This window comes from Tauraco erythrolophus, chromosome 5, assembly GCF_009769465.1.
Source record: "Tauraco erythrolophus isolate bTauEry1 chromosome 5, bTauEry1.pri, whole genome shotgun sequence".
Lineage (NCBI taxonomy): Eukaryota > Metazoa > Chordata > Aves > Musophagiformes > Musophagidae > Tauraco > Tauraco erythrolophus.
Window position 1 is genome coordinate 34,027,343 of NC_141469.1, and position 25,682 is coordinate 34,053,024.

At 40.4% G+C, this 25,682-nt stretch overlaps 2 protein-coding genes and 1 long non-coding RNA gene across 4 annotated transcripts in view; 1 reads left to right on the top strand and 2 right to left on the bottom strand.

The window, feature by feature from the left end:
* The window catches only part of MAN2B2 (mannosidase alpha class 2B member 2), a 30,856-nt gene extending 25,444 nt beyond the window's left edge, over positions 1–5,412 (bottom strand). The window contains exons 1-2 of the mRNA XM_086612027.1: positions 5,284–5,412; positions 1,653–1,799 (exon numbers count right to left, since the gene is read on the bottom strand). Coding sequence (XP_086468153.1) covers positions 1,653–1,799; positions 5,284–5,412 — 276 coding nt within the window. The remainder of the gene's footprint in view (positions 1–1,652; positions 1,800–5,283) is intronic.
* Positions 5,413–5,868: 456 nt separating this feature from the next.
* Positions 5,869–8,307, bottom strand: LOC147528712 (uncharacterized). 2 transcript variants are annotated; one of them, XR_015222176.1, is made up of 4 exons: positions 8,182–8,307; positions 7,856–7,894; positions 7,164–7,351; positions 5,869–6,082 (listed from the first exon to the last, which is right to left on the bottom strand). It is a non-coding gene; the product is annotated as an uncharacterized LOC147528712 (long non-coding RNA). The 2 variants fall into 2 exon arrangements; XR_015222177.1 differs by lacking the exon at positions 8,182–8,307 and adding an exon at positions 8,049–8,167.
* Positions 8,308–8,684: 377 nt separating this feature from the next.
* The window catches only part of PPP2R2C (protein phosphatase 2 regulatory subunit Bgamma), a 203,526-nt gene continuing 186,528 nt past the window's right edge, over positions 8,685–25,682 (top strand). The window contains exons 1-2 of the mRNA XM_086611489.1: positions 8,685–8,706; positions 8,913–8,987. Coding sequence (XP_086467615.1) covers positions 8,685–8,706; positions 8,913–8,987 — 97 coding nt within the window. The remainder of the gene's footprint in view (positions 8,707–8,912; positions 8,988–25,682) is intronic.

A 25,682-nucleotide genomic window follows, 5' to 3' on the forward strand; every position in this document is an offset into this window, starting at 1 on the left:
TTGGAATTCAGAAAAAAATATGACAAAATTAAAACTAGAGAGCCTGTACTACAGAAAATCGTTAAAGCTAGAGTTCAAGTGGAAAAAGCAGGACAGTAACCAGAGTGACCTGATTTCAAGGCCCAATATTTGCAAATTGTGAATGTTAAAAACATGTCACTTATCAGCAAGCATCATAGCTCTTAAATATTATTAGAGATTAAGTGTTTGACACAAAGGCTTAAGAGGAATTTGCTTTTAGTAATTTTAATTTTCAGAGAAGCAACTACAAAGTAACCAGAAAACAGACTAAAAATGCGTAAAAGCAACAATTATCAGTAATTAGGTCAGGAAATTAAAGGCCCAATCATGTGTACTAGTGTACATGTGTGACTACTGAGGTCAAATGCGATACACATTTACTCTTCTGGATTCCACATAATAGCAAGATTAGATATTAGAAACACGGGCCTTTACTTTACATTTGGGTTACAGTGGCACAACATACTTACCTTAGAAAGTTAAGAGTACTATTCTGTCCCTGTACAAAGTAGTTCCTATATTATTGTCTTTAATTGCCCCATCCCAGACTCATGGTACAGTTTTCTAATTAAAAACAAACAAGAAAATTGTCCTGCAACAGGCAAGTATGGACAAAGTGCCCCCACAAAAACAGCAAAATGCCTATACACAGCGAAACCTCTCATACAAAGGTCAGCTGCACACAGGTTGTAAGCTGTTACTTTAATACTAAACATTACAGAAAGTTCAGAATTTAGTGAAGGACTAGGTTAAAAAAAAAACAGACAAGAAGGGTCTTTTATACATGACACTTTAAATATCTAGCACTTCAAACAAACAGAAATGGAAAGTGCTGCAAGTAATACGCTGCTGTTGGCTGGACCCCAGTAACAAAACCGACGGTGGAGTTCTGGGTGACTACCTACGAGAAGCTGCATCTGTATATCATCCGGTTTTAGGGTCCAAAACTTAAAAATCTTGCACTGCAATGCAACACATGACCAGCTGCCAGGCTACCAGCCAGTCTTTGATTTCAGCATGTTTGTTTCATGCCAGAGGAAAGAAATGACAATGTCTTCTCAATGTCTTTACCAGGAAAAAAAAACAGTCCTCACATCAAAGCTCTAAGACTGAAAGGAGTCTCAGCTTATAAATAAACAAACCCAAGAAACAGTTGTTGCTGTTGAATCTACAGTCACCTCTTTGCTGGACTATCCTTGTTTACAAATGGCAGCAGTTTGAGCAGTACTTAACTGCAAAGAAAAAACGTTCCTTCTTGTAAGCAGTGTTAGGCAGCAGTTTATAAGCTTCAAATGTTTAACAGATACCGGTGCAGCCTGTTTCAGATTCACCCCCATCTTATATTAGCATGCCCCCAAATACGAAAGCCACTGACGAAACAAGAACTGTAAAGCATAAAGAGTCTTCAGTGCAAAGGTTACTACCTCCTACTGCTCTAATCTATAGCTGGGGTTTTAACCTCTTGCAACTGCCTTCACAGTTAAGGTCCCTTCATAAGTACCACCAGATTCAGAGACAGCTTACACAAGACCTGGGTAAAAAGCAAATGGTGAAGTACTTTGCCCCTCCTTGACCTCTGAAAAGAGCACAGATTCTTTGTTAGCAGGAAGTACAGCTCTAGTACAACCTACCTGCTGCTTGTGCGTGTCTGTGGCTACAGCATCCCACCAGAGTCGAAAGAATTCCTGTTCCACAGCAATAAATTTGCGCTGCTTTCCTTTCATTAGCTCTTCTACAACAGACGTGTAGACATTTGCTGCATAAGCGTGCATACTTTCCTGAAAAAAAAAAAGTAGAAAATAAACTCCATTTTGCCTATACTAAATGGGCTGTTTTGAACCCTCATTGGGCTTGAGAAGAGAGACATCAAAAACCTCACATTTGTTGCACACTTCCCTTTTACACTCAGAAAGAGCCAGTTCTCCCTGATTATGTACAGCTTGTGGGCCCTTCTGCTCCAAAATGCATCCTCTCACTGGGGACCTCATGTGCAGATCTTGTTTTAACTTCCCCCCAGATCTGCAGACACGGATACAACCTTTCTTTTTGATGTACTAGGAAAGGCCTGCCCTGTCCCTCATTCCTTACCTTAAATCAACAATGCCATAAATAGTAACACTTTGCACCAACATAGTTTAAAAACCCACATGCACGCTTTATTCTTCCATTTGTACTTTTCTTCTGATGGCCTGAATTATCAGAATTGTTTCTTTAGAGAAGAAGAAACCAGTATAATACAGTGATACACATAACGTAAATTAAACTATTTCGGCCCTAGAAGTTTCAGCCATGAAAAAGAACTCCATTCCACTTGATGTTTTAGGTTCAAGTAAAATCAAACTGGCAACAGACTCTTAGAAAGAGTTTGACTCTTTGTAGAATCATCCAGAATCTGTGCATCTATTCTATATAATTTCTAAAGCAACCTGTATTCCAGAATGAGGCCTATGGATTTGACTGGAATGCAAACATGACAGCTGTATTCATCAAATAACCTATCACGTGGTTATAACCCATCCTATGGTATCAAATGAAACAACATCATGTTAATTTTAAAGTTGTGCCCATTAAGATATTTCGTGTACTCTTATCCCTTATCTTTGCCAGAACAACTTCTGCTGACCAGATCCAGTCTTCCACCCTTTACTTCATTTCAAAATCATATAGAATGTCTAAAGGCAAAGCAGAGATCCTAGAATTTCCTGCAATGTCTGTGTTTTCTTGTAACAAGGTTATCTGCATGTTATAGCAGTTATTTTAATACTAAGCATAACACTTTTCTACTTTTAACTACTGGTACTTGCTTAAGAATGCACACCACAATACATACACATACATCTGAAAGTGACTGACATATAGATCTCTCACTCACCTGAAAACTAATGGGCATATGTAAAATATGAATCCATGGTTTTAATTTAGGCAAGTTTCCTATACGAAAATCACATTTTGAAATAAGAAGGGCACGATGTGATCCAAATCACAAATGAACTTCCTCACCCGTTGCTTTCCACAACTGAAATCCAGCTATCTTTGTAAAAATGCTGAAGTGTCATCAGAAAAGGGAAAACATTTGAGTGTAGGAGGAATGGCTTAAAATATCATATTGCTTATCTAATTAGTTACTTGTTCAATGATTTCTCGATCAATTCTTGAGGGTTTTTTTAAAATTGAGATTGTGATTAGATGTTTAATATAAAGTGAAATTTTAGTTAAGGGAGTAGCTTTAAAGTTTTACTAATACTCAACAGTGACACGCTCAAACGATTGCTACAGAATTTTAATTTTTCACCAGCAATTGGCTACAAAAAACACATCCTAAAATCCAAGTATACGTACAATGGCTACAACATCAGGCTAAATTTTAGTTCTTAACTATTAAGTGGAGTACACTGGATTTTAAGAGCTGAGCTGAACGAGGACTTTTCAATTTTTTTTCAAATTTAAATACCAAAATATTCTGTGTGGTAACTTACTGAAAATATTTTCTTGAGGTATTTTGCAGATTACGGCAAGCCAGTCTTTACTCAAACTCCAACTACACTGGAACTAAGCAGTAAGATATTACCCAACAACACAAAGTTCATAAATCCCAATTGTCTGGGTGGGAGTTGAAAATAATTGTTCTCACAAACCAGGATACTTGCAAGCAACAATAAGCATTTTCTTTCCAGTTCGCATCCTCTATCAGCTAATGAGATACCCTGAAACAATAAGCAGTGACCCAGTATACATAATCAGGTAAGATTTTACTTATTTAAATATAGATTTTAAACTTCTAACATGATGTAAAACTGTTTTGTACTGCATTCTAGACAATGGCGAGGTGTCTTTCACACCTATGGTAAGATACATCAGTAAGACGCCACATCTCACATAAGTTATGGTACCACCGCTATTATCAGATTGCAACCGACAGCTTTCTTTGAGAAGAAAAGAAGTCTTATGAAATGCTGGGATTCTCCATCAATACTATAATTTCCAGCACACAATAAAGATTGCTGTTCTGATATCATAAATAAAATGCTTATTTTTCACATTATAAATGGAAAAATGAAACACTAAAAAAAATAGTATGTTGTCAGCCATGAGTGAAATCTAATAACTAAGCAGCCCAAAACCATAAAATAGGTTGGGCTCACATTAGTGTTCCACAGAGAGTTACCTTCAGGTTTCACTTTACTACAGAAACATTTGAAAGGATCCACAGGTTGCCTTTGCGTTTTTTGACTACAGGAATTGCTGATGCTTGTGATTTAATGGCAGCTAATTACGTGTTTCATTTCTCTCGGAGATTTCAACCACTAGCTGACCCAAAATAAAAACTAGTTTTGTGTTCTCTTATGCAATTTCTGAGTAGGAGTCTGAAGTATTACAGGAGAAATTCACTAATCTTTCCTAAAAAAAGGGAAGACAAAATACACACACAGCAGAGATTCTTTGGTAAGCCATTAACTCTTCTTTATTAGTCACTCTTAAACATCTGATGCCGTATCACTTTAGCCAGTGAAACATCCACAGTATCTTTCACATAAATGAAAGAAATTCCTACTAATGAAGAATAATTCAGGATTTTGAGTAACATATATAAAAGCTATTAATGTCCCACCTGACTTATTTTGCTCTACATCTCATTTATTTAACAAAAATTACTTTGCTACTACACTTCTATGGCACTAGGCTCCAACCTCAGCCCAGCCATGGAGGACCCGGAATCCCGCTCTCGTGTCGGATCCAGAAAGTTTTCCTGGGGTTCTGACTTAGCAACGAGATAAACAAACAGGCCAAGAAAATCTGCCACATAATCAAAGCACACCATCAAACAGACTGAAGATTCTCCTTAAAAACAAAACCAAACCACTCCATCGGGCGCACCCTGCGGAACACAAGCACACGCAAACCCCAACCCACGGGCACAGCTCCTAAGCAAACCACGCCGCCTCCAAACGAGCGTCGGGATCTCGACCCCCGCGGTGATGGAGCGCGCTCCAGGGCAGCCTCAGGGCGGGAGGCGGACATTACAAGGATGCACGCGTCTCTCTGCCGGCAGGAGCTGTTAGGACCGGCGCGGGCAGACCCCCGCAGCCCGCGTTACACGGCTCCGGCTACTTGCTCAAGGGGGAAGGCGCACGGGGAGCTGAGCCGACGTCGGGCAGCGGAGAGCCTCGGCCCCACCAGCCGCCAGGCCCACCCCACCCCAGCCCACCAGCCGCCGGGACGGCGGCCGCGCCGCTCTCCACCGCGGCGGGCCTCCCTCCGCACCTGCACCGTGTAAACCCAGCCGACGTCCATGTGGCTGTGGGCGACCACGAAGGCCCGCAGCTTTCCCCGGCCGTCGGCCCGAGGGAAGAGCCCGACGAGCAGGAGGAGGAGAAGGAGCGGGGGCCCCATGGCGGCTCCGCCGGCTGCCCGCCGCACTTCCGCGTCCCGCCGCCCCGGCACCGCCTCCCGGCACGGCGGCCGCGGGGCGGGGAAGGGGCGGCGGCCGCGGCGCGGCACCATCTTGGCGGCGCGGGGGCGCCCGGCTCGCTTGTGGAGGGGAGCCGCTGTGCTCAAAGCAACCGATCAACACGAAGCTACAGCAGTTTTCCTCTAAACGAGAGGGTTTGGGGCACTTTGTCCTAATCCCGCGCGGCTCTGCAGGTGTTTTGAGATGGCTGCAGCGGGGTGCGAGCGCCACTTAAAGCACAGCCCTCGGGAGGCCCCGGTGGCTCTCGTTGATAAGTCTGCGGCTGGTTTTCTTATAAAACTAGATTGCTCAGAGAGATGTTGAGTTCTGCCTCTCGAACAACTATAAGTCTTTTTTTTTTTTTTTTAATTTTTTTTTTTTTAGGAAATTCTTCTGAATTGAATGCGAGTTCTTTATTTCAGGGTATAATAGTTCATTACAGATTATTGTCTGCATCTTTGAAGTTTTGAAGTTGTAGCGAAATTAAATTTTATGTAGTTGGCCTTCTGATCCCATTTAAATTGGTTTTATGACTTGTCTTATCGCTGCTAGCAAGAGGTGGACCCTGTGCTGAGAACCGAAAAGGTAGACTCCCGTGTCTGCATAAAAGTCCTAAAAAGGAAAAAAATCCGTAGTTAAAAAATGTTACAGGGTAATGCAGCTCAAACAATGTCCTCAGAAGTTTTGTCTGCAGTTGCACCAGTTTCTGCCCAATCTATCATTGTGATATTAAAAGCTATAATAGTTTAAACTATCTTTTTTAAACCTTTGACTCATACACAGTAGTATAATTAGGCTACATTAAGTTCTAGTTTGAATAAATTACATGCTTTTAACAACACTACAATCCTGAAATGACCAAAAAAAAAAAAAAATCATACCAAACTCTTAGCTCATTTCCAACAATGCAAAAGTGAAGGACATCAGATGTACCTGCTCCTACCTTCAAACAGCTCCTTGGCTGTTGATTTAGTATTACTAGTTTCCAAACGTAATTTCCTTCAGAGACATGACTGGTTTAACTATCACAAATAGCTTAAGAGTGTCCATCTACAGACTTACACTGATAAAAGTAAAAGATTAATTCATACTGGACTAGCTGGCACTTGGGTGCAAATTAACCCATCTCAATAGTCAACACACCTGTAGAAACAGATTGCACACTGTAAACATGATTTGCATCCATCCCCTCATTTTAGAACGAAAAAAAAAAAAGCATGCTGCATCATATGCCAAACTGGGTGAATTTTTTAACATACAAAGTTTGTAAATGAAGTCCAGAATTAAAAATGCTCTGTAATACTGAGTTGAACAGCATAAAATTGCTACATTTTACAAAAATTATATCTAATATAAATGGATTCTCCCAGGACAGGGCCCTTGTTAATACAGTAGACTAGAGTTTTCTCCAAAAAGAAGAGGCTAAACACTAAGGTTAATTTCATTTATAATATCTTGTTATGAAGAGCAATCAAGGTCTGCAGGTAATTTGTAGGGGGAGTTGGTATCACTGCAAGCAGCTGGATGAAGCTTTACTTTAATACAGCTCTGTGATACTCTTTTTTCCCCACAAACCATCAGCTTAAACCTTTTCAGTTCCAAGAAAGCTAGTGCACATCCAGCAAACATACGGCTTAGGGATATATATACACACGCTACACACACAGTCTAAATGAACTGGTGTTCTTTTTACCTCAGAAGGCATTATGGTCTTTGTAATTTAGGTGAAGTTCCCAGGAAAGCTCAAGTGTTGGCATTTTGCTTTGTTCCCAGAAGTAGCTGAGAATGTTTGCAGGATGTTACTCCCATTTTAAACTTATTTCCTTCAGAAAGTACAGTTGTCCTCCTTATTCTTTCACAAAGGCCACGGTGTGATGCTGTCTTGGATGCAATGGAGAAGAATACGAATATTTGATCAGAATACTTATAATAGAAAAGATTCAATCAAACTGCCCACAGTTTACACACCTAAAGGCATCAGGAGGGTCTTCACTTGCTGCAAAAAGTGATTAATGTAGGCATATCAAATAGAATTTATGCTGAAAATAAGGCTTCCCCATCATTTACATACCATTTCGCAAAAAGCTAGATGGAGGAATTGTGCCATGGCAGCTGCCTACATTGACATTTTATCCTCTTGTTGGCTCCTAATCTCTTAGTATGGCTTGATTATAGTCTTCCTGTGTTATTTCTTAAGCTCTTCTCATTTGCCCATACAAAGTGTGTTTGCTCTCTTTGACATGAGCTGTGCTATACGTGGGCCTCTGACACTCTCACCTCCAAGAGACAGAAGAGGTAGGCAGGACACTGCCAGCTATAAGCTAAGCAGTCACAATCGTGTTAAATACCAAGACAGCTACCTAGTGAACAGAACAATTAACATACCTTTGCGTTTCCTTCCTGTGGTGTTTTTGGGGTGGATGTCTGTAAGAATAAAGGCGTTTATGAACATGAGTTTGCTCTAGCTGACTGTTTCAGTGTTTTAAAATTTGCCATTCCCCTAGACGTTTTTCAGCGGAGGCAAAGGTTACACAGAGTACTTCAGCATACTTGAGAACAGGTTTGCTTGCTTACTTACCTCCCACGGATGCTGTAAAGACAGTCTGTGGATCCACAGGGTTCCGTGGACCAGATGCAAACCACCCTCCAGCCTTGCAGCGATTTCAGCGTGTGTAAAACCCGACAGTTCACGTGGTGCCCGCAGCTTTTACCTGTAAGCTAGCCTGCGCGTTCTAGGGACAGTAAGAGAGCAGAGCCGAACGTCGTGAGGAAAACGCAGGTGCCGGTGCTCGGTGCGGCTGTCCCGGAGAGGCCGTTCGGGCGCTAGCAGGGGTGGCACCGGCGAGGCCCCGCTGTGTGCTGGCAGCCCGCCCGCTCCGCTGGGCTCGGCCCCGCCGGCGACGCCCGGGCCCCGCCACGGTGCCGGGGTCGCCCCGCGCCCGCTCCCACCTGTTGGGGCCGCGGCAGGACCGGCGCTGTGCCGGGAGCAGCGGCGGGTGCCGGCGAGGCTGCGCCGCCTCCGCCGGGAGCTCCGGGCGGAGCCTCCCCTCCTTTCCCGTCCTCCCTCCCCCGGCTCCCCGAGCGCCCCGAGGCAGCGCCGCTGCCTGCGCCGCCCGCTCCCCCGGGAGAAGGAGGAGGCGCCCCGAGCCACCGGCGCTGGAAGCAAAGCAAATAACAGTTCAGAGCACTGGGCGCCTTTCGGAGGGCAACACACATGTCCCACAAGCAGGGTATCTGAAAATGCGCTCCCTTCCCCCGGCACTCCCTGGTCCCCTCTTACTCCCCCGTTCCCTCCTCTGCCCCCTCCATCTCTCCTCCCCATCTCTCCTCCCCACTCCTCCGGCTCTGTCTGTCCCCTCGGCTGCCCTCTCCCCCTTCTCCCTTCGTCAGCCCTCTCCCTCCCGCCGGCCCCGGGTGCCCTCGACTGACTGTGCCTTTCCTCCCCGCCCAGGTGGCAGCGCGGTTGACTGGTGCCTCTACCAGCTCAATGGAGCAGCCGAGTTTGAGGTCTCTGAAGGTGAGTGCGGGGGTGCTGCTGTGGGGCGCGTCCCCTCGGCCACTGCCCCGGCTGGCGGCGTGCGGGGAAACGCGGCTCACCGGTGGGAGAGCGGCTGCGGCGGAACACGGCAGCCGCCCCCGGGCGTGGGGCCTGTGGGGCGGCGGCGGAGGAAGAGAGCGGGCTGGCGGGGGATAGCTGCCGATGGCCTCTTGTAAGTTTCTCGGCTGGTTTGGTTTTGGGGTTTTTTTTTGGGAGATGTTGGGTTTCCCAGCCAAGTGGCCTTGGTGGCATCAGTCCTCTTGGCCTGGCCATCGGTGGCTACTGGTGTAGGGGAGGCTGTGTCGTACCTGCCGGAAAGTTTTCTGGCCTTTCTTTTCCTCCCCTTAACTTTGGAGAGAGAGGTAACCTGGAAGATTTTATTTTTGAATATCTTGTGAAGGATACAGCCTTTAGGCGCCGGGGCAAGAAAGTCTCCCCCCGTCTGTGAATCACGTACGATTTTGCCCATGCAGAGTATTTAAACTCAGATGTCAGCCTCTATTTTCCAGGATGCCAGATGCATAGTGCGCGGAGTCCATGAGCATATTTCAGTGTCTGTTTTCAGTCAGTTGAGTGGAGCTAGGACCTCATCTCGACGTTTTGGTCTGTTGATGTTATGCATTTCTGAGGTGAATGCATTTACTGTTTGTAAGGGCTTAAAATGCATCACGAGCTCAGCTGGACTGAAAAACTTCAATGCTGGGGAAAGTGACACACTGTAATAGATTGGCTTCACGTTAGACATTAGCGAAAGCTTTCCAACAGTGAAGCACCAGAATACATGGGATAGGTAGACAACTAAAACTCACTCGAGATATTTAAGGTTTGTTTCACCATCGTGAGTTGAAGTGATAAGGCTACAGATCTTTCTTGCCTTGGGGCAGGTAGGTAGACTACCTTTTGGAGTCTCTTTTTAGCTTTGTTATCTGTGATTCTGAGGGATGTGAAGTTTTGGGTTATGTCTCGTGTTTTGCTGTTTGGAGAAGTGATTTAAACCCCAGTGTACTAATAATAAGCTACGGCTTATTTGGAGTAAACTTTGGAGTAAGTTTATTTTTTTCCCCCTCCAATTATTTCATGGTAGTTTGTATTTCACAGTATATTTAATAGTGCGTGTAATTACACATACTTACATACTGAAGCATTTCTCAAAATGTGTTGTGATTTTATGCCTAGATTTTTTTATTTTTTTGTGAAACTGCATACCAAACCAGATGTGATGACGATAGGTGGGGGTGGAAATTACATCCGTGTGAGGGAGTGTAATGAGTGAGTGACAGCATTTCTTAGGCGTCATAGAATGTTGAAAACAAGCTTTAGGTTGGCATTTACTTTCATTTAAAGATTTGAATGAGTAGAATATGCTTCTTAGCCTTATTAGTCTGGGTAAATACCAGTGTTTCAGCACTGCTTTGAGACCGTCATGTTTTCTTCTCAACAGGTGTTTTATTCGTTTGATTTTTTGGGTCATCTTTTGTTACATGACAGAATTTTTTAAATTAGTTTGCTAACCCTGACTTCGGTTTTCTTTTACACTGTCAATTTATGAATGCTCAGTTTTACTCCATGACTTAAATGGAAATCTTCCGTGTTTTCTCTTATTTACTCAGCGTAGGAATATGTGAAATTTGGAGAACAGGAAACAGGCTGAAGCAGTGTAATTTGATCACATGAGCTATAGAGTCAAAGTAATCTGCAGGTAGTAAACCCTGTTTATGTTAATAGGATTATATATAAATAGGATATGCATTTTTCCAGAATATGTGTTGTCTATTAAATGCCACTGATATGTAGGAACATGTACAGCAGTATAATCAGCACACTTTGCAGAAGCGAAAAACAACCTTTAAAAGGAAGGACCTCTATGGCAGGTGGCTTGACCTTTTTTGCATGCCAGTGTCCAAACCTTTTCCTTTGCTGAAATTTACCTCTGAAATAGCTTAAATTACACAGAGCCAAACAGAATCTTTAGCTTATAATGGATTGTTCCTATGACTTCCAATGAAGATTTTTTTTTTTTCTATCTTTATCCCAGTTCTTTTTACTTTTCAGAAAGGCTGCAACTGTTGTGATTGCAGCTGCATTGGTTAGGACCACCAATGGTCAGAAGGACTAACTAATCTATATTAAATATTATTGTGTGTTTATCTATCAATCTATCTATCCATCTATCTATCTATCTAAATAAATAAATAAATAAATAAACATTGACTTAGTAGTAGTATAAGTTCAATGAGTTCTCTGGGCACCTCTTGCTGCTTTTTCTGTTGAATACATGCAATGGCCTTGTGGTACTCTGTCAGTTAGACTTCAGAATTGTGTTTTGCAACATTTCTGTCTTAGACCAGGCAAGAAAATTATTCTTTTTCCAAAAATAGATGTGTTAGATGAAAAACATTCATTTACATAACAGAAAAGCAAAATTGCATATTTCAAATGCAAGGAAAAATAGAGCATAGTAAGTAAAACATCACAATCAAAGCCAAGATAATAATGTTTGATTTAGTCTTGCTGCCTTGAAACAAAACCCTATTTCAAATATTGCTACTTCTATAATTAACATCTAAGTGCAAAATATATTTTATTCATGCTAAAGATCTCAAAGCACTTTGCTCACATTAAGTGCAGCCTCACAAAAGCTGTATGAGGAACAGTATTAGATTATCCATTTACAGGCTAGCAAAACAAAATTTAGAAGTTAAGGATGTGATTTTAATAGCTGACATTCAGCTTCTATAAAACAGTTAGTACTTGGGACTTCTGAAAAGTCAAATCTTGTACTGTTTGCACAGACTATCTAGTGGACTGTAAACAGGACTGCTTATTCCAGACCCTTTGCTCTATGTTCCAAATCACATTAACTTCTTGCAAACTTTGTGTAAGTTAAAGCATGTTTGAAATATTTTACGCTGTGAATTCTAAGCTGGCATTACGTTACTCTAGATATCACCACATTTAGTAGTGATTATATGGTTCATGAAAATATTAAGTCAAAAATAATATTTTTAGTTTTCACTTTTAAAGTTAGCTCATCTGAGACTTGAAATTGGTTTGCAGTTTAAATTTTCTTTTCATCCATTTTGTAACTTTATGCTCTTGCATGACTGAAGGCCCTGATAATATCAGTACCTTGTGAACTGTGATGTGAACTTGCTTGTTACTTACCTTATGCTGCTCTAACATTCTCTTTTATTTCTGAGCAATTTGAAGAGAGATTTAGTAAGAAGACAAGATGGATAATATTGTATTTTGTTGTAAAGGTACGTTTGAATAATGTACATTCGAAGGAACTAGAAGACTCGCGAACTGATGAGTAAGAATTTTATCACTGTCAGGTTTACCTCCTGTAGCTTTTTGTTTACTGTAGTTTTTAATCAAAGACAATAAGTCTGGATTCGGTTCAATACTGTCTTTTCCATTATTACACGAATTCCATGGAAAGCAGAGTGATTGCACAAGCTTACAACCGAAGTAATGTCCTTGTGAGTCATGCCTTCATTTGTAAGGTCTAATTAAATAGGAAGTCTCCATCTGTAGATGCTTTCACATCTCAGTTGTTTTTTGGCTGAGCTGAACAATTGATTTTACCTTGGTCTCTTATAAAAAGGCGTGGTAGCAGCTCTTTTCTTAACACTTCAGTTTGCTAACATTTGTTTTGAAGTATGATCACCACGAATGGCTGTTGTATTTCCAAGAGGCCTTATTTGGAGGGGCATGCTTTACAGTTTTAGGCTCCCAGTTGCCCAGTTTGGAGATTTAGTGAAGTGAGCTGTGCCTCTTCTGTACCCCACAGTTCTGTTTTTTTTTTTTTTCAAAGGAAACCAAGAGTCTTGGAAGGGACTGATACACCCCTTGTTTCGCCCCAGCGTACATTTAAGACACTACTAGCTTGCATACGGCACTGCACAGTGCGTCACAGGACTCGCACGCACCCTAGTATACCTTCTGATGCCGTGTATGTGGATGGTAACGATGATTCCCGTCCTGCTTCTTACATCCCTGTTTATACATGCAGCAACTCCCTGTATTTAATCCCTCTTTATTTTACAGTCACTTATGTTGGTATTTGGTTGGTTAACTATCACTGATGTCTGGGAGCTGCTGCAGCACAGGGAAAGGGATGCTGTCTGAAAAGTGTTATCATCATACTTTGCTCCCATTGTGACATCATATGTAGCTGTGTAAGACCAGATCCAGTAAATGACTCTTTACAAGAAAATGTGAGTATTTGATTATACTTCTGTTTGTTGCTGCACAATCTGATGTTAAGTTTCAATATGACAAATTCAGCATGATAAACAAAGAGGAAAGATTAAGGTATATTGAAATTACATTTGTTCATATGATAGCTTTACTTCTAGTGATACTTATCTACAAAAGTAGTCCATTTTGTGATATTCTTATCTATTGTTTATAGAGTCTTTGTTTATACATGGCATGGGTTTTGTAAGAATCTTTCATTAAAATATTTCTGTAGATTACTATAAAAAAAGACTCCTTGAATGGCAATAAAATACTGGAAAGTATGTGCACTTGTAATGAAAAAGGTGAATGGCTTATTTAAATTTCTCATTTGTTGTTTCCTAATTTTTTGCTTTGATTAAAAGTTGGTTTGATTTTTGTGGAATAAATTAATTAAGTATATTAAGATTATTTAATTGCAATGATTTATAAAATCCTTGCATTCATAGAGTTTCTATTGGAACTTGATATGGGTGCTAGAGTGTGTTTTCTCCTAAGAGTCATTAAGTGTCATTTGACTATAAAACAAGTACTTTGTTAATGCTTTGTTGATTGTTTTCTTTTGTAAATATCTGACTGAAGATGTTAGCTCCTTTTCAGTAACCTGAACAGTGGTGTTGCTGTTTAGATGAAGCTTGAAAAACAGACTAAGCTTTTTTTTTAGCCAGGTTTTCAGATTTTCCTGCCCTTTTCAAGGATTCCACTCTCCCTCTAACATGCCGTACTTGTTTAGCTAATTCTCTTGCTCTTTGATGCCAGAAAGTGCACCTTTCATTCATCATCTCAGTTTCCAGGATGTGGTCTTCAGCCAATTACCTTTTTACTCTTTAACCTCCCATTGATTGTTTTTCTTTCCTTCCCTTTTTAACATCTTTACTTACATACTCAGTCTGGTTTTCTAGTTCCTGTTGTTTTCCTCAGCGTTGGTTTTACTTTACCATTGTCCTTTGTAACACTTCTCTCTGCTGAGGGGATTGTAGGGGGTCTCAGTCCATTGACTGTTGCAGAGTCTGGCAAAGGGATCCCTCCTCTGTGTTGCTGGAAGTCTGCCATTGGCAGCAGGTGCTTGCACAGCAAATCTTAGCTCTTTTCCCTCTGTCTCTCACTATTTCCAGGTCTACAAGGCTTACCATTTTATATGATCCTTTCAGTTCCATCCAAATAACTCCTGGCAATTTCAGTTTTATCTGTGCTTGAATGATCAGAATTTCCTTGGGTGTTTCAGTTGGCTGCATCCTTTAAGGTGCACGTGTTATGCATATCGTGAAAGATGGAATCACACTGTTGTGCGCCTGATTATGCGTGTATTAGCAAGTCAAAAATCATGCTTTCAAGTTATCTAGTCCAGAATTTAACAGGGACATCTTTTATGCTCCCTCTTTCTCATTAAATATGCAAAATTTTATGTTGTGATTTTGTTATAAATAGTAACACTGGTGAAGTAAACAGTGATTTCATTGGGGCCACAACTTTGCCATTTAGACTAATTTTTGTATTTAAGTCAAACATTATCATTTGGCTTGAATAGTGATGAACAATTTAAAAGAGTATAGAATTGCTTGTGGTTCCAGCTGAGATGCAGAAAAATCACCAAGTCTTCAGAAAGCCTCCTCGTCCATTATAGGTCAGGTCGGAAGCCAGGGATCCTTTATGAGTTTTATATAGGGGCAGAGAGTACCCATTTTCTGATCTTTTCAATTCCAGTTTATGAATGTGTGCAGAATAGCTGATGTGCAGAGAAGTTTTTCCTACTGTGCAGTTTTTTTTTTCTGTATGAACCTATCAAAGCTGAAAGAAATTCCAAGAAGGTGAGATTCTTCTGATTCCAGAATTACAATCCAGAAGTTTAACTTCTGCAGATATGAATTCGGAAGTCATATTGCAGGCCATACGGGTGAGAAAGTGACTGTTCTTCATATCCTTATTTATCGGTTCTTTTGTGTAAAATGCATTTTTCAGTAAAATTCAGAGAGATTTAAAGCAGAAGTCAGTCTTTTCTTTTGCATATTTGTACTGATGAAAAAATTTCAAAATGGTATCAAACTATTTTGGGATTTCAACCGCCTTTCTCTCTTAGTATACTACTTAGATGTAAACTCCTTGTTCAAAGTAATGGCCAGTAGCTTGCATCTTTATAAGTCTCTGTGTGATCACCTAATGGTGTATGACAAAAGCCCCAAATACTGAAAGGTGTTATGTACTAGCCAAATAGTGCATCTTGCCATTTAAATTGAGTTGTCATTGTTTGGTTATCCAGAAGAGGGAGCTACCTCATAAATTTATAACAGTTTTGAACTTAACAAAGTCTCTTTTAAAAACCTTAGTGGCTTTTTTTTTTTTTTTTTTCTTAGAAGTCTGAATCCAGAGATTTAATGTGGTGCCTTTTTGGTCACTCAGTTCATAGTTTGCTGATTTCTAAGGACATCCTTAGAGACTTAGTTCTTGGATTTCCTTCAGTTTTCAGTATCAGTTCAGTGTTTGTCTTTAAACGTTGTGTTTATCTAATGCCCTAAACCCTTTGGTTGATACGATGATTGCAGTCCCTTTCATTTAATCTCCTGAGTCTTTTTAAACATAGATATTTCTGACTAGCGTGCCATGGATGTTTATAGACATTTTCTGTAGCATGCAGGAAGAACCTTGTGGTGGCTGCTGGCCTTCCTCAGTGCAACTCCTCCTGAGATAGAGATGGCTTCTGGGCCATTGTACTATTTTTTTCTTTGTAAGGGGTGTTTCTTCTGTCTCAGTAAGCAGATACAGATAGTATTTTGAAAATAGCAATATGTAAGTAAAATAGCAAAACTAATGTATACTCTACTATATGCTTTCTCTCTCTTTTTAATTTTTTTTTTTTTTTTTTTTTTTTTAGAACTGCAGTGCCATTTATAGTGAGTTAATATACTATTTATGGGCTATAAAAGTAAAGGACCATGAGGTACTGGGAGAAGATATTATAACATATTAAAACTTGTACTGGTAGTCAGGAAGGAGACCAGACTTTTCTGGACATATTTTAAAGTGCATGATTTAGCTAGATTCTGGTATTCCTTGGTTGGTGGAGCTCTAGATTGCGACCTGCTATAATGATAAATCTTGTTAAAGCTATCATACCTCCAGGTTCATTGTTGGTCATTTTGCGTTAAGAACTGTAGCAGCGTTGTGACTTTGTTTCCTAAGGTAACTAGAGTACTGAGAAACAGGTGAATCTTGGTTCAACTGTTCCTTGGTTTTTGTCAATAAGAGCTAGGGAGGGTGCTCTTAGTGTTATGAAGCTTGTCTTTGTTTTTCGTCAAGAAGAGTGACTATAGCACTATGCTGCTTATTTTTTTGTGCGTGATGACCCTTATACGTTTCATGTGAATTTTGAGATGTCAATGGAGCCTTCGTTTCCTGGAGATGAGTACAGGATAGTAAAAGTCTTTGCAGTGCCACTGAAGGGTGAGAATGAAACATTTCATTTGTTACTGACATTGAATACTGCTGCATGTGGCAATGTCCTGCTTACTTCAGATTTCCAATTAGTAAATCTCTAAGTATGACTGCTTTCATGGAGAATACCACTGGATTCTGTTCATATCTGTGCATGGTATCATTGTGTGGCCTTCAGGTTATGTATGCAAACTGCTCTGTTGGAGCATTTAGACTTTACATCAAGAAGTCGTGTACAACATTCCAAAACTTAAATGTACCAACAAGAAGAGCTGTGGCTTATTTGGAGTTATTTTGTAAAATACTTTTGAAAATTCTTTATATATTTTTGACATGCGCACACACACATACACACACACGTGAACACTTTTTTCTTATGTTCATGCAAGGTTTGTGTAAAAATCAAAGGAAGTTAAATTAGATCAATATACATGTGTTTGACTTTTTCTTCCTCCAGGAGGTTTCAGAATAAGTATGTACATAAATGCTGTTTGTTTTACATACATAATGTTTTGCACATGTGTGATAAATGGCTATTGTAGTTCGAAGATATAATATTTTAAAATATTTGTATGTTCTTAAAACTGATGACCTATTTGTATGTTTTTAAGTCTTTCATTAAATACGATTTCTTTTCAGAACACATACGTTCCCCAGATGTTTCGGCTATGTTTATTTATAACCACATTTTACAGAGGCTCATGTTGTAGCGAATAGAGTTGACAGTTGGGCTGATTGTAGGAATATGCAAAATGTTAACCTCATAAATCTTTCTCCATCTATCATATTATGTAATTTTTACAAAATATTCACAAGTGTGATGCAAGAGATGGTTCCATTAATTTAGTTGGAACCATTTTGGTATTGCAGTTAAAGATGATGTATTCAATTCAGAGACAATTATGTCCAGACACTAACAGGGGTCATTGACTTGATGTTCTATTCATAGAGGGGGCATGTGTCATTCAAAGGGGAGTTGTAAAACTATTTAGCACAGTTGCATTGTTAGTGATGTGCCTTTCCATTTCAAACAACTACCATAACTAATTACCATATTTAGTAGAGTCTTCTTGAAATCCTGAAATGAAAACAACCCATAGTTTCTTTGGGAGATACGAATTACATTAATATTCCTTCTCTTTATACCCAGAATAAACTCCTGGGTTATGACTAGATTCAAAGATGCAAAGCGGAAGTTTTAGTCTTGCAAGACTTAATGACATCTGTCTTATTGTGCAATCTTTGAAATTTTTAATACAAAGACTGTTTTTTGTCGATACCTGTTTTTGTCCATCAGATAACTCTTATTTTTAAGGTTCTCTGATAAGCTGTTGTGTTAGCTTCATAAACTCAGCTTTGAAATTGAATGTTTATTCTGGAAATACCCCATCATTCAGATTTTGTTTATTTGCAAGAAGCCCTAACTTAGGAATCCTTCATAATGATATATAAAGTAGATATAATCAATTTAAAATAAGAATGAGCTTATAATTTAAGAATAATTCTTTTTTTTCATGCACTACAATTTGAAAAATTCAAAATGTGTTTTTCTTCCCTTGAGGTTTTTCATGTGAACAGATTTTTTTTTTTTATTTTTTCTTAAGCTTGGCAAGTTGTTATTTTCGTTGCATGCTGTCTCCTCTATTCTAAACCAGGAAAACACAGCCATATTTTACTTGGACTGCTTTTTCTGGGTTTTTAGAGATTTTGCTCCCTAAGAACACTTGCCCTAGTGGAATGTCTGCCTTTTCTAAGTGGAAGCTAAGGAGGCCTTGCATGCCTGCCCAGTGCATTGAGAGTGTACTTGTGCATTGAGGTTTCTTCAGAAAGGTACCACTGTGCCTCAGGAACTTTGTGACTTTATCTTGCTTTTTGATTTCCCCCTTCCTTCATGCTCCTCTACAGTAATTAAAAATCTTACTTAAAATGTGATACCTATGTTGACTTTTCTGAAAGTAGTGACTGTGTAATGCAATTTATTTCAGTTTAAAAATACTGCAATATTAACTTGGTGTTTCTGATTTGTAATCGGGGTCCAAAGTGGCAACGCTCATGCCATTGCATCCAACTGGGGAATAAGCCAGGCCAACCAGAGCAGTGGCAAATGTTCCTTAGCTGCCTCCCAAGATAAGAACCAGAAGACCAACCACCTCAAGTGTATGTATGCACACAGCCTAGGGAAGAACCAGGAGGAACTGGAGCGCTGTAACCCGTCGGAATGTTATCATATCATAGAAATAACTGAAATATGGGAAGACAACTCACATGACTAGAGGATCACGATGGGTGATTCTAGGCTGTTTCATAAAGGCAGATAGGGAAGAAGAGGACAAGGAGTCGTGCTCTATGTTAAGGAGAACCTCAAATGTATAGAGCTTGACTACAGTGATTGTGGAAGCCCTATCAAAATCATCTGGGTCAAGATCAGAGGGGTTGTCTCCAAGGGGGATCTTACAGTAGACATCTGCGACTGACCTCTAGACCCAAGACGATAAGGATAACGAAGCACTATCTGGGTCACTTAAGCAAGCTTTGGATCAACAGATCCTGGCTCTTATGGGTGGCTTCAACTACCCAGACTTGTTGGAAGAACAATTCAGTACTTTACATCACCCATGCAGTTCCTGGAATGCACTTCCTCATACAAAAGTTAGATGTTCCAACAGGAATGAGGCACTGCTGGAAATGCTATTCATAAACCAAGAAAACCTTCTTTGTAATTCCTTGGTTAGTGATAGCCTTGGCTGCCATGATCACAATATTGTGGAGTTTGGGATCCTGCTGAGCGCACTGAAGGTTAGTACTAAGACAAAGGTTTTAGGTTTCAGAAGAGCAAACTTCAGCTCACTCAGAGCTCAGTTGGGAGGGGTTCCATGGGAAACTTCCATGGACAATAAAGGAGGTAGCAAGTGCTGGGAGTTTTTCAACAATGCTTTCCTGGAAGCACAAAAACAATTTATCCCTTTTAAAAGTAAGGAAAGTAGGTAGAGCAAGAGACCCCCTTGGCTTAACTGCGAGCTTCTGAGTCTGCTCAAAACCAAGAGAGAAGTGTACCAGAGGTGAAAAATCAGATGAATACCCGTTGAGAACTGCAAGGGCATTGCCAGGGTGTGCAGAGATGCAGTTAGAAAAGCAAAAGCTTAGCTCGAACTGAAGTTGGCCAGAGATGTCAAAAACTGCAAGAAAGGGTTCTTCAGGTACATAAACAACAAGCAGAAACAGAAGGAAAATGTTGGCGGCTGTTAAACAGGAAAGGTGATTTAGTCACTAACAACACTGAAAGGGCAGAGGTTCTCAACACTTTCTTCACCTCTGTCTTTACCAGCACTGTTGGGCCCCAGGCCTTGGGAACAAAACCCAGGTTGATGCACAAACAGACCTATTGTCAGTGAAGGAAGAGTCAGTATGTGAATGCTTACAGGAGCTTGACCTTTACAAATCGATTGGCCCTGACAATATCCACCTGAGGGTGTTAAGAGAGCTGGCTGACATCGTTGTGAGGATGCTCTCCATAATCTCTGAGAAGTTGTGGAAATTGGAAGACATCCCAGAAGACTGGAAGAAGGCTAATGTCACCCCCATCTATAAGAAGGTCTTAAAGGAGGATCTAGGAAATTACAGGCCCATCAGTCTTGCTTCAATCCCTGGAAAAGTTGTGGAATGGATCCTCCTGGGGGCTATCACAAGTCAAATGAGGCACATGGCTGGGAAAAGCCAATATGGATTCACCAAATTGTGCTTGACAAACTCGATGGCCTTCTACAACAAAGTAACCTGCTTGGTTGATGTTAGGCGAGCAGTGGACATCGTCTACCTGGATTTCGCCAAGGCTTTTGATACTGTTTCCCACAGAAACTGATGCACTATGGTCTAGACAAGTGGTCTGCGTGGTGAGTGGGGAACTGGCTGACAGGCCACACCCAGAGGGTGGTGGTAAATAGCTCCTTTTCAAACTGGCAACCTGTCACAAATGGGATCCTCCAGGGATCAATATTGGGCCCAATGCTGTTTAATATATTCCAATTGATCTGGATGAGGAGCTCAAGTGTACCCTGATGAAGTTTGCTGACGATACCAAACTGAGCAGGAAAGTGGACGCTTTGGAAGGGAGAGCCATCCTGCTGGAAGACCTGGATAGGCTGGAGGAGTCAGCTAAAAAGATCCCTATGAAGTTCAACAAGGACAAATATAAGGTCTTGCAATGTAATCTGCGAGTGCAGTGCAGGCCTGGATCTACCTTACTGGGGAGCAGCTCTGCGGAAAGAGACCTGGGGGTCCTGGTGAGCAACAGGCTTAATATGAGTGGATGGTGTGCTGCTGTGGTGAAGAAGCCAAGAGGATGCTGGGTTACATCAACAAGGGAATCACCAGCAGAGATAAAGAAGTCATCATCCCACTCTACTCAGTGCTTCTCAGGCCACACGTGGAATGCTGTGTCCGGTTTTGGTCCCTGCTATACAAAACAAGATGTGGACAGGCTGGAGTGGATCCAGAGAAGGGCCACAAAGACAATCAAAAGACTGGGAAGCCTGCCATGTGAGGAAAGGCTGAGAGAACTGTGTTCGTTCAGCCTTGAGAAAAGAAGGCTTAGGGGAGACCTTATCACCATGTTGTAGTATTGAAAGGATGGCTACAAAGAAGATGGAGACTCCCTTTTTACAAGGAGTCACATGGAAAAGACAAGGGATGATGGGTACAATTTACTGATTGGACACAAGAGGAAAATTTTTCACAATGAGAACAATCAGCCATTGGAATAATCTCCCCAGGGAAGTGGTGAATTCCCCAACATTGGACGCTTTTAAGATTGAGCTGGACAGGGTGCTGGGCCATCTTGTCTAGACCGTGCTTTTGCCAAGGAAGGTGGGACCAGATGATCCTTGGGGTCCCTTCCAGCCTGGTCTTCTACGATTCTATGGTTAATCTGATGATTTTAGAGGCATAATTGTTCAGTGACAATTCAAAAAATACATAGATGTCTGTTAAAGGACTGGCTTTCCTGATGATGTCAAAACATAAAATGTACTAGTGGGGAAACAGTAAAAAGAGTGTTTTGGGACAAGGAAACTGATCTCAAAGGTTGAGCTTCTTGATTCTACCATGAGACAAATCACCTCTGCTAAAGAACATCTTTAGTAGCAGTAAGAGGCTCTCTCTCCTATGCTGAGGTGAGTCTCTGTAGCAGCTTGTGACCTATATTACACGTCAAATGTCAGTCCTCAATACTCTTATGGCAGAAATCGCTTCCTTTTACTGCATGTTCGTAAAGGACCCAGAGCAATGCCTGGGCTGACTGGGACTCGGCAGTACTGTCTTTGACAGCCCTGTCATGCTTGCAAAGCGCGCTGGCTTATGAAGAAGCTGCAAAGCATCTGGCAAATGTGTGTGTGTGTGTATATATATCTCTTCTCTCATCAAATACCTGAAAGAAAGCATGTACTCAAACCCTGTGGTTAAAAAGTTGAACAAATAAAGGAAGATTGCAAACCCCAAAGTTTTAATGACATCATCGCATACTATTTCCATAGGTATCCTGCTGCATTTGACTCACAGGTTTTATGTGGCTCTGTTTTACTTCTTGTATATGTGGTGTGAGAGTAGTTAGAGCTCTGTACTTCTCCAGACATGAAGTCGTGTGTTGTTTCTTTAGTAAGAATAGTTAAATATGTCGCCATCCATGTAGGTTCATTTTTTCCTTTTTGTGGAAAAAAACAGCACATGCTTACCTATGTTAATGTAACATTTGAGTTCAGATGATAGCACAAGTCAAGAAATTCAAAGATATAGTTCCCACAGCAACCATAATTTCAACCTCATTGCTGTGAAAGCACAGAAGCCCACAGTAAGTGACACAGATAACCATGAAGAATACTGCATATATGCAAGTGTGAGATACAGTTGCTAAGAAAGTCATAAATTTTAATTTCCAGATATTTAGATTCACATTTTATATCTATTAGTAGTAGTAGTATTTTTGCAGTAATGAAAGACTGAGGGAAAGAGGCGAGTTGGGTTAGTCTATCTTTTTGCTTTCTGGTAGTATACAAACAATAGATTGTATTACTATCTCTGCGTTTTTGTTGGGTTTTCCTTTATTTCTAAGTAAGTAATACTGAATGTGAAATATAATCTGGCCTACTTCCTTATCTGATTCTATTTTTTCTCTTTGTTTAGCCCTGTTCCTGAACTGCAGCTAATTAGGTCTGTTCATTTGCCTACCGAGGATAAATAAACTAGATATTTACCCACATCTAGTCGTACATCTTGTTATTCAACCGCATCCGTATCTTAAGGTTCCATTATAAAATATCTTGAAGAATATGGAATATATTTCCTTTCAATATCTATTAGGCTTCTTTTGGTTTCTTTCTTTGCCAGCTAAGTCTGCCAATTCCTTGATTTGGTCATGTTAGACATGTTTCGTTATCACAGTTAGGGGGAAGTGCCCTTGTTTTCAAGTTAGAAATATGTAAATATTTCAACTATGGTGCCTACTTGGCACAGAAAATGTTTTATAAATAATGTTTACAGGATTTCCAGGAGTTGGTTGGCTGAAATATCTATATTATACGTTTCTTAATCTTTCAGATCTAGCCAGTAGAGAGAGAGACTATAATATACCAGAAGACTGGTATATTAAATTCCATTCCCATGGGTGATTATTATATCTGTAGGCTGGATTGAGTGTTCATGATTATTTAAAAAAAATAAATTCCCTTTGACTGAGGCATATGCTAATACCTCATAATTTATTTGAAAAAAAATCACAATGTAACTGTATCTCACCAGTCATAAAAAAAAAAAAAAAAAGTAAGTGACACAGGATAAGGAAGGTTAATAATAAGAGTTTCTCTTCAGTAAACTACAAAAAATTTAATTTGGACTTCATCTAGTTTCTACCAGACTGATTTTTCTCAGCCCTCCATCACATCTTAGCCTGCAATATGAGCCCTTTTATGGACAGTCTGGGCAGAGCTGAAAGACTGATTGGATGTGAAAATGTTCTCCTTGGGAAATCTTTGGATCCTGCCCTTCCCAGATAGTTAGGCAATCTGCTCTAGGAAACCTGTTTTGACAGTGCCTGTTATCTCTGCTAGGCAGAGTCCTATAGGGACCATCACAGCCTACCTCAAAGCCAGGGTTAGGGGAATTCACTCCACAGCCCACCGCCTTCCCAAAGGTTTTATTGTTCTGTTTCATTTTGTTCAAAAGCTAGTTATGAAATGCACACGTATTATTGTACATGTGTTTAAAATAAAGTTTTTAGTTTATATGAAATGCAGGTTTCATTCTGTAAGAATTTATATCCTGAAGTTTGAACGCCATCTGAAAATTAAAACAAAACATTCCCAGGGGTTCAACAATTTGTTAATAGATAAATGCAGAAGGATAAGTCACATTCTGGCTACCGTCTGATCAAGTGTTGGTCTAGCCTTTCCACAGGGCCTTTACTGTTTCTGAAATGAGGAGAGAGACTGGGAATTATAAATCATGGGAATTCTTCAAGCGGCAGACAGAGTGTTGGAATTTGAGTGGAATCCCGGGTAAAAATTTAATGCATAAGCTCTGTATACTACTGAAACAAGACCCCCTTCCATAAAGTGAAAACCTAGGATATAGGTTTTGCATAAGAACTGTGCTGTGGTCACAAGCTTGCATCAACATCCTGACAACATTTCTTGCTTCAGTGTATGCAGCTAGTATTTTGGGGCTTTTCTAAAGTGTGAATAGTTACCAGGGTATTTTTGTCATCTTCTGTTTATCCTCTTACACCTAGTAGCTTTGGTGTTAGTATTTGAACTGACATAAATACGGGCAAACTTCAGTGGAAACCAAGAACTGCCTTGGGATGGTTAGAGGTAACTGGCAAACAACAAAACATCCCACTTGAAATTGGGCTATTGGTAGTAAATAGTAATACATAAATAGACACAAGGTCTGTTCAGTTTACATTCATGTTTCATTGCAAGTTGATTAATGGAAGTGTTGCTGCCTGATTTGGTGCCGCAAGATGCTGTTATTTTATATAATTGATCACTCCGCCTTTAGGCCTGGGTGAGTGAAATACAGAGTCAATAACTGCCAGGGGTTTCTGGTGATCTTGGCAATTTTGTTTCGAGGCGATGGGGAGCTGCTTTCTGTGCAGTGGCAATAGTTCTTGGTGTTGTAAACAGGGTCATAGTTTCAACAGTTACTGCCATCAGAGGACAAAGTTGGTGTAACTCTACCAATGTGTATATTTTTCCTCGAGCACATATCTTTCTCTGTGCACATATGGCCCCAGAGATGTGGATTTCCTCATGGAACGTGGGACTTTGATGAAAGTGGATGGCCATGTCACCTCCAGTTCTCAGTGGAGAAGAAAATCTTCCTCGGTGGGATTAAAACCATCTGCTTGCGTCATGGGCTGTTAGGTGTGAGATATGATTTGACTTCAATTTGTTAGTCGCCGTTAGTAGATGGAGGGTTGGTATGGAGAATACAGTGTCCCATCTGTTAGGGATTTTTGTCATTTCTTTAAATTTGAAAATACATATTTTTGTCAGTTAAAATTAGCTGGAAATAATGAATGTAAAGTTTTTGCAATCTTTCAGTTTAATTTTTCAGAATTTAGAGTATTTTACATCTATCTGCAATCATTTATTCTGTCATCCAGTCAAAATTACCATAAAGATGTTTGAATTATACTTGTTAACTCTAATAGAAGTTTGGTAGAGGAATTGGTAGTGCTGTGTTATTGAAGCTGGCAGTATGCTTCCTTTTGCAGGATTGTATTTCCAGTTTCCAACTTTGACCAGCTCCTAACCATTGAGGCTAACAATAATATTTTTTGTTTTGAGTTTGCCTCAGGCTCATTTTTCACAGAAAATTCTAGTCAAAACTATCTACTCGGCTTTGAGCACAAGCCTCATAAGAAAATGCCTGATATCATTTTGTCCATTAAAAAAGAAAGAATTCCATTAACTTTTCCTTCGAAAACCTCTGGTACTTGCATGCTTTGAA